The sequence below is a fragment of the Uranotaenia lowii genome, chromosome 3 (assembly GCF_029784155.1).
Source record: "Uranotaenia lowii strain MFRU-FL chromosome 3, ASM2978415v1, whole genome shotgun sequence".
Classification (NCBI taxonomy): Eukaryota; Metazoa; Arthropoda; class Insecta; order Diptera; family Culicidae; genus Uranotaenia; species Uranotaenia lowii.
Genome location: NC_073693.1, coordinates 83,830,939 through 83,840,569, shown reverse-complemented (window position 1 = coordinate 83,840,569; position 9,631 = coordinate 83,830,939). Strand labels below are relative to the sequence as shown.

General features: G+C 32.1%; 1 protein-coding gene across 1 annotated transcript in view; it reads right to left on the bottom strand.

The window, feature by feature from the left end:
- Window positions 1-913: 913 nt before the first annotated feature.
- LOC129754778 (myosin light chain kinase, smooth muscle-like) overlaps window positions 914-9,631 on the bottom strand; it is a 66,998-nt gene continuing 58,280 nt past the window's right edge. The window contains exon 6 of the mRNA XM_055751014.1: window positions 914-3,282. Coding sequence (XP_055606989.1) covers window positions 2,934-3,282 — 349 coding nt within the window. The 3' untranslated portion in view covers window positions 914-2,933. The remainder of the gene's footprint in view (window positions 3,283-9,631) is intronic.

Below are 9,631 nucleotides of genomic sequence, written 5' to 3'. Positions count from 1 at the left end.
GTTCTTGAAAATTTTAATAAACGTTTCACTGATTTTTATTATTTTAAATTTTCTTGTTAGAATCGATCATTATCCATGAATTTATATTTGAAAAGTTCTAAAAAGTATTCAAAGTAGCAACCTCAAAATTAAATTTTAATGCTCGATTTTCAATAAATTAGTATGTACTTGTGCTTTCAATATTTACAACAAAACTTGAAATTCCTTACTTTTATTTTAATCACTTTTTTTATCTATCCAGTTTATCCCTAATGATGAATTGACAATATTGTATAATAAATAATAATTTTATAATTGTAAACTTAAAAAACGAGCATTACTTGCCTTTTATTTTTATATTTAGGAGGAAATGAGTTAAAAAAAATAATTTATCTCTGACTTAGACCACAAAATTAAATTGTTTCTTCTTTTTATCAAAATTTAAATAAATCATCATATCTGTTCTGCTTAAATTCGCCTAAGTTAAAAATGGACATTTTTTTTCCAAATCTAGAATTCACATTTCAAACCGAGATGAAATATATTTTCAAATTAAACTTAAAACCACGGAATTTTTTAATCAATCATTCCATTGAAAATGAAGAAAAGAAATGTTAATCAAGATTATTAAAAAAATTTTTTGATAAAAAATTCGACTGGAAATATGCTTTCGGGAAGTTTTTCTGTAAAAAAGACATAAACTTTAATCAGCAGAACCAACAGAAACAAACTTTTTCAGTCCTCGATGCAGATCCAAAAAGATCAGCAATGTTGGAAAAACTGTTTAAAAAAAAATCAAGACTGTTAGCCAAAAAAAAATATCCCAAAAAATGATTAAAAATTACCAATTTTATGAACATTTGCTCAAAATTTTAAAATTATGATAATCTGAAATTTATTTTAAAATTTGGATTTTTTTTCTAAATCTGGTGTCATATCTATTTATGTATATAATTCGTAATTCAGAATATTAATTTCACATTAGATTATTAGGCTAGTAGATAAATAAGACTACTTAAAATTTATTTTTCATCAAGCTTCTAATTCAGAACAAGAAACATCAGTTAGAGTTAGTTATGACTAAGCATCGATTCGAAAGTTTGATTCTGATTAAGTAATTTAGAATAAATTTATTATTTTTTGAGTTCTTGATTTTTGGTAGGAAAATGTATTTAAGAGTCAAATTACTTTATTGTGCCTTTTTGGTATTGTTATTATTCCTAGCTAAATTCTAATTTTGAATCTACCATGGAACGGTACTTCTCCCAGGCCTGATAATATCTTTATTTAGGTTTCGTAGCTGTAGTCTTTTGTAAAAACAATGACTTCGAACAGCTTTAAGAGTTAAAACTGTTGCTCGGGATATACTTTGCGTTTGAATTATCTTAAATTCTGCCCTAACCGAACATTTTTATTAGTGTTCTAGTGAAATACTGCCCACCATTCTTCGGCTTGACAACCTTCGACTGAATGTTCGACCCTCTTTACACATATAGGGAAGAATGGGGATACTTGATCCCCTTTTCTTATTTTATCATATATTTTGGGAAAAATTTAGCATCTCGTCATCTTTTGCATTTCCTGACATCGTGTAATTTCAAGTTTATATGCTCCACAAGTTGGAACGATAGATGGACCGATAGATGAACTAGAAGCATGTTCGTGGAAGTAAAAAAAAAATGAAGTTAAGGAAGACTTGATCCTTTATTGAAGGAGACTTGATCCTTCATTCCGGGGGCCCTAGTCCTTGGAAAAAATCAAACAAAATTTCAATAAAGAATGTCAATTGACTATTTTGGTCATGGTTTTTTTTTCATTTCATAATTTATAAATGTCAGAAGAAGAAAATTCCAAAACTATGTCTCAACCCTAGTGACATTGCATACTTAAAGGCGCTATTTTTTTAAATTCAAGAAAATCATCTTTTTAGCACTTTTTCCAGAAAATTATTGTGTAAATATCAGTTATTGGATAAGTTATCGTAATCTTGTAATCAGCAATGATCACGATATATTGAGAAGAAAAAAATACCTTTTTGAACTATAGGGATCAATTGAACCAATAATGAACATTTAGAAAACTTTATCTGAAAAATGATAGAGTTTGTTTGTTTGTTTCGAAAATATGGTATTATGAAGTTCATATTACACTCTAACGATTTATGTATTGAAATATATTTTTTTTGCTTTAATTTTTTCATGTAACATGTTAAAGTGATAAGAAATAGATCTTCAAGTCGCATTTTGTGAAATTTTTCAAACAAAGTTCAATAACTCAAAAAATTATTTTGTTAAATTTTTTTGAGCTTATAGCATAGTTGTTCTGCTCCATTTAGCACATTTTTCTAGAACATTTGATCCTGGTAAGTCATTCCAGTTTCAAAATATAGCCAAGGAATCAAGTATCCTCATTTTCCCCTAATCTTTTATAAAGTAATAAAACAATTTTGGATCGCAATACTCAAATGACCTCGAGCTTTCCTCCACTCTCCACGCGACTTTGATTATTCTATAAAAAAAATACATTCTAAAAAATTTACTAAATAAAAAGAATTTAAATAAACGTAACTTAAAGATGTATTTCAGAGAAAATTAATACAAAAGTGATGTTTAATGATACTTAATTAACTAATAATTTGCGTTAGCATAAGAAACAAAAGGATTAACGGAAATGCATTGGATAGTTTCTCGAACTAATTTGAATTTTGACAGGTTTAGAATAAAGCTGACCAAAAAGTAAAACAAACGCTCCATCTTAATCTAAATCTAGGCTAGTGTTTTTCCTAACGAAACCGTTTTTTCACCATTAACTATTATTACTAAACGTTGACCAAGCGTTTCGGTTGCTAACGTACCTCGTGTATCCGGTATGAGTTCTGAGGCGGCAGACCTTCCGGTTCCGATTTCCTGTTCCTGTAGAAGAAAACCTACCCCCAAATGGCTCTACATACGTATTTAGATCAGATCGAAATCGATCTGAGCCCCCATCCGCCTTAGGGCAATGATCGCATTGACCGCCTTGATCCACCGTTTCTTAATAACATAACGTTTCAATTTTGTTTTTGTTATAGACAATTCGGTCGTGCCGTCGTGGGCCGTCGTCTCGGCGAGCCATTTGTGCTGGAGGGCCTGTTTGGCCGTTAGCCGTTTGGTTCCGTCCCGGACCAGCAGCTGCCGGACGAAATCCTTGGCATCCTCGGAGACCGCATCGAAGGAGCTGTACTTGAACGAGAACTGCCCGGCCAGGACGTTGTTCATGGTGGCCATATCGGAGGAGCCCACAAACGGAGACAGGCCCGATAATCTGTGGAAAGTTTCGGAAAGGTAGGAAATGGCCCCCGGAAACGGCACCGCACAGGAGAGTTAAGCAATAGAGAGGTGTGAGAAAATTACTGTTTTCATAAAGGTGTGCGTTTTATCGTGTGTCTGTGTGAGTGTCATAGTAGTGAGTATGCTAATGTTAATTGTGTTTTCCCGAATCGATTTTCCTTATCATAGATAGCAAGGGAGAAGCTTTATCTTTTTACAGCAATTGAAATAGCATGATGAAAAATTTACATTTGAATATTATTTGAAAATTTGGATTATTGTTCTTTTAATCTTTTCGCGATTTTTTAAAGTACGTAAAGAATTCACGTGGGTTTGGGTAGCCCTTTACCACATGGAAGTCTTCAAAAGTCAAAATTTTACAATTTTCAACCCCTAATATTGATCAATATATTGAAATAAAAATCTGTAAAACATTTTAATTCAATTCGGAAAGTCAATAATGCACCTTTATAGTTTAAAAAAAGGGAAAAAAATGTAAAAATATACATTAAAAATCGATTTTTTAGTTAAATGCTCACTTAAATAATGTTAAATAAACTGTAAAGTAAAAAAGAAATTGAAATTTCGGTAACTTTTTTCGAGTGCGTCGAAAAGGTTTGAAATGTTAAAGAAAGTTGTAAGTATTGAACATAAAAACATGATGGCCTTGTTTAGTTCTGTAGCGTTGTCAAAATTTATAATGATTTTTTTTTTGGAAAAAAATCCCTAATTCATTTGAAAAATCCATACGAACATCAAGTTATTTGAGGATCACCTCAGAGTTATCCCTAATAACTAAAATGTTGACATAATTGTTGCAATATTGATGGAAACAAGAAGTACGACTTACGACGATCGCTAGATAAAATAATAAAACTGATTATTGTAAAATGAAAAATTATACAATTAATAAATTTAATTTTAAGGTTTACTGAGGAAGCGCGAAACGATAAAAATAGCTCGAAACGTTTGAACCAACTGGCATGTAATTTTGTTTTAATTCTCGCCGAAAAAAGTCAATGAAATCAATAAACGATTTTAAATTTACATGACTGGATGCTCCGCAATACTTCTAATTTTGCAGAGACAAATTTACTGAGCATTTCAGCAATCTACATTAAGTTTTTTGCTTGTTTACATTCAATTCAAAATGCTGGTATAGGCCTTTACTTTCCTAATGATCTTTAGCCGCAGTTTCCGATCATGTTCTTCACTCCAACATTTGGGTTGAGCTTTAAGGACATTTTTGACAGTGCTTTTATACTTTTTCACCACTCACGTATAGTAATTATCTGTATAAATAACACAGTCAACACAAAGTTGTCAAAGTTTTCATATACGACTACTAGAATCATAGATATTACCAATAGAAAGTGTTCCATTTCCTAATAAACTAAGCTTAAGGCGGCATCCATTAAATACGTAACGCAAAAATGCACTCTTTTACCCCCTCCCCCCGTATGTCACAAATCGTAACGCTGCCCCCTCTGAAAATTACGTAACGCTGATCAATACCCCCCCTCCCTTTCTGATTTTTTAATTTTAATGTTCGAAGGTTGAAAAAGAGTTTTAACAGTTTATTTTTAAATGTGCTTCAAAATACATACAACAAAATAAACTAAATTAATATTTGTTCAGATCGCTTCTTATACTCAATAATAGCTTCGATCAATCGTAAGTAGAAATTGTTTTATATTGGTAACTGTCTATTGGAAGTTGTTCAATGAGTCAATGTTTTAGTCGAAACTAGTCAGGTCGTTATTCAATGAAGCAAGTTGATACTATGTAGTCAGAACTGAACCAGCTCAGCAGCAGGATTCGTTTCGACCTTGTTGAAATCGGTGGAAGTCAGTTGGAAAGAGACAGGTGATAACTGTCAATTCATTTATACTTGTTTGGACCTGTTCCGACCGTACTCCATTAAACAAACTTTATGATAACTCTCTGTAAACACTTCTTGATTGTCTTATTCCGAGTTGCACCATGCTTGTTGGCTGATCAGCTTTATTCAATTTATTTTGCTCAAGGGGCACAACTTGTTATGCAAAATATACTAAACCTTGCATTTTTGAAATCGGTAAAGTGAAATCGAATTCTTGGGTGTCTTATATTCTGATTTCCGACCAAAATCATGCTTTTTTTTAAACGAACACAAATACATACAGGATCTCAATGAAACTTGATGTTTCCTCTTAGAGATTCCTTTTTCTTAACTTTTATCTAACAAATGCTGAACCCAGTAACCCACAGAGAGTGTACTATGCCGTGACCAGGATTCGATCTCATGCCCGCTGGTTCAGAGAAATTGAAGGCTTTCCTCTACGCCACGAGCTGCGACTTTGAAGCTAATAAAGCTTGCAAATTTAACAAATGCTTATTCCCCTGCAAAAAATGGCATGGCATCAAAATAGTTTCGATTAAAATAAAAATTTTCAAAGGAAAAAATCGTTACGCAACGATGAGCAAAAATCCCCCCCCCCTTCACTATGTCACAATTCGTAACGCTCGAGCTTACTCCCTCCCCCCTAGGAGCGTTACATTATAAATGGATGCCCCTTAAAGTTTTTTTTAAAAACGCCTTCCAATACAGGGATACAAAATTGCTCGTTTTTTAAAACATCCGATAAAAATGTTTCTTCTCTCTGTTCTGAAAAAAACATGATCAGTTTGTGGCAAAAAAAAGGAAAGCATTAGTGAACAACTTTTACTGAGTTTTACACAGTACACCTACATGATGCTCCTCCTGATTTTCTCCAAATAATTTTAGAATTCAATAAAAAGAAGTTCACGTGAGTTTTTGAACGAAATAAAGCTAGCTTAGTTCTTTTAGACATGGGACACTTTCTTTTGCTAATAGCTCGTTCACATTCAAAATTATGACAGCATTTTGCTGCTTGTGAAAAGTACTTTCAGACCTATTTTTGTCAAAAGTTAAAATTTACGCGTTTTCTGAGATATTTACGATGTAAGAGAAAAAAAAATGTACAGTTTTCTTCAAAATCCGTCATTATCAAATCGATAACTGTCAATTGTTCAAAGAATTACTGTGTGTGAGTAGTGGAAAAGTATGCAAACACTGTCAAAAATGTCCACAAAGTTCAAACCAAGCATTGGAATGAATCACATGATCACATGATAAACGAGAAAACTTATGAAAACCCCCTTTTCAAACAAATTCCAGCGTTTGAATCCTATACCATGACTGCTCGAAGCAAGGTTCCTAGCAGGCTAAAGTATTTGCTGGTTGTTTAGAATAAAATATAATGATTTTCCGAAATTTTGCTTCTGTGGAAAAAAATAACAATATTTAAAACGATAACTTTGGTAATCTTGTATTTACACTTCGCAACCTACGATCTTAACTAACCGATCATACTTTAAGTTCAATCTCATGATGGTTTTACTTCGATATTGTCAGATTTTTTCAGCAGAAATTCCACTAAAAACGCTTTAAAGTGGCTCAAAAATAATCAAGTTTTATTCATTTCGGAACAGCTGTATCCACTAAATTGCCCTCAGTTTCTTTGAAAAAAAGTTTAGTACCGAAAAGTAGCAGAAATTGAAGGAGGAGGCTGAAGCCACCTAAAATACAGATGAGACGATTTATAAGTTTGGAGAACTGATCAATGTGTACACTGAAAAAGTGTATTTTTTTCAAATTTTTTCATGAATTATCATAGAATTACCTTAGATCAAACGAATGGTTTTTAAGTTACACACACTCGTAACTGTCCTATTTTTAAAAGAACTAAGCTTTATTGAATAACGCGACGTTTACGTGTATTCTTATAATCATCGGCAAAACAATAGTTTTGCTTCAATTTGAAACTTTTCAAGAAGATTAATCGTATAATCCAACAGTACAAAATATGTTGAAATAAACACCGGTGCTCAACATTGTCAAGCGTCAAAATATATACAAAAATAATAAAATGATAAAATATGAAAAAGATTAGTAATGGTACCCAAATTCTGATTTTTGAAAAATTTGAATTTGGCTCCCAATTTTTGAGTTTTATAAGGAAAAAACAGGAGACTGTAATATCAAAATTTGGTATTCATTTTAACATATGTAATTACACAAGTCAAAAGTATATCCTGATCAAATCCTTTTCCTTCTTTCCACCAACCAATTTATTTGCTAGGATGCTGAGGTAATCTCGGTCCTAAAGCACAAAATTATGCATTTATCCCCTTCTTTTTTTTTTTTAAATCTATCATTTGACTACTAGGACGTGGCCGGCGCCGTTGTTGATGTTGAGAGAGAGAGATTTTTTTGACTAATGAATAAAATTGATGTTCTCGGTCAATCAAGGAGTAGCAATGTGGAACTCGTTCTACTAAGTCACGCCTGCGATCATGGAATTCGAAATGTATGTAACCTCAATCTTGGAATCAAAAATGATTACATAATTAGATTTAATTTGATTATGAATTTTTGTGATGCATTTCGGGTTCAATGACTTCAGGTGGATGTGAGTAGCCAATCAAGCTAAACTAAGCTAAGCTTAGAATTTTTTATTATAACATATTTTCTAATTGTATATATGTTTATAAATGTTGAATAAAAAATCTTCAAAAATGTTTCCAATTAGTTTTCTTTTAAACTGCTTGTTCCAATGATTAAGTAATTTTTGACTTATTTCAATTGTGTCCAGCCCCCCTAGCTATCCGGTGTTAAAGACTATTAGTGAAACTTGATCCGGGAAAACTCTCCTAATTAGCGGTCAAACTGAAAACTCGAGTGTTATGTATTTGTTATCTTAAAAAAATATCAAAACTTCAGCTCAAGGAGTCCTTACGTTAGCATTGGTCCAGCGTAATATCGTACAGACTGACAGAATAGAAAAAAAACGTATTGTTCTCAGAACTATATTAATAATATGGAAGATAACAGCATTACGAGCACCCGAGGTGAACTAGGCATCCTTTTTTTCAAAGGAAATACGTATTTTTTCAAACACATTTTCACGAGGAACAATTTTGTAGTACCTATAGCATTTATTTTTCTGCAAAAAAGACATCTCCTTATCATCTTTACAGAAATATAAAAAAAAACAACGCAATAGGTTCTTAAGTGACGAAAACTTTATAATTTTAGAGCTCCGGAAAATAAGCTTTTATGATCGTTAAATCATCTTGGTCTATTTATAATATTCTGCAACATGGTGTACACAATGTTCCTCAATTTTCACCATCATAAATTTTTCTTTTTTTCACTATTATTAATTTCAAAGGGCGTTTTCACTTTAACTTATTGATTCGGGGTGAACAGAGCACCATTGATCGGGGCAAGGTGAGCATTTTCTGCCGTAGAACCTAGCATTGAATTCACCTCGATGAAGTCACCTGAATTATAGAGCTACAGCTTGACTAGTTGACATCTGACGATTTAGCCTATTGGTAAGGTGTCAGAGAGGTAACCAGAAGACTCGGGTTCGATTCCTGGTCGATGCGATTTTTTTTTTATTTAACATTCATAATCGATTATTTTGATCTTGGCATTATATGGCTATTAATACCCACCAAATAAAGCACCAGAAACATAATATTTGTGAATAGTTGTATTCTACAAACATACATTATTTTGTTATTGCTTTGGTTGATGGATCTACGACTTTAGTGGAAAATGCATCGATCATGAATGGTAAATGAAAAAAAATGACCTCGACCGAGAATCGCACTCAAGTCCTCTGATTATCTCTCCGACACCTTATTAATAAGCCAAATCGTCAAATGAAACAAGTCAAGCTTTAGCTCTATAATTGAGTTGATTTCATCGAGTTGAAATCGCTGCTAGATTCTACTGTCGAAACTGCTCATTGTGCCCCTATTAATGGTGCTTTTACTATCCCAGCGGTGGTTTTCATTATGCCCTGATTCTTAAAATTATGCAATGCTGATATAAGATGTGATATGATATTTTTATATTCGAAGAAATTATTGAGAAAGTATTAATATTTTAAACAATGTCTGTATCAGTATGTATCCATATAATTCGAAATTTGAACAGCTTTTTAAAATAATGTAAAACCAATTCATCCACATAAATATTTTCGTTCCATTACTGATTCCAGATTTTATTATTGAAACCCAAATATGAAATTTTTACGTTTTAAATCTGATATCTGAATCGTGATTCCGAGCCCTTATAATTTTGAATATTAGATTTCAACTCTGAAGGTTTTTTTTTTAATTTGAATTCTGAATTCTTAATTTGTATTTTTTTTAAATTGAACTCTTATTTATTGATGAAATAAAGATGATTTTGATTCCTGCAGTTTCAATTATTATGTATTAGTACCGATATATGACGCTAGACTTAGTCGATTTGGGGTAATTTT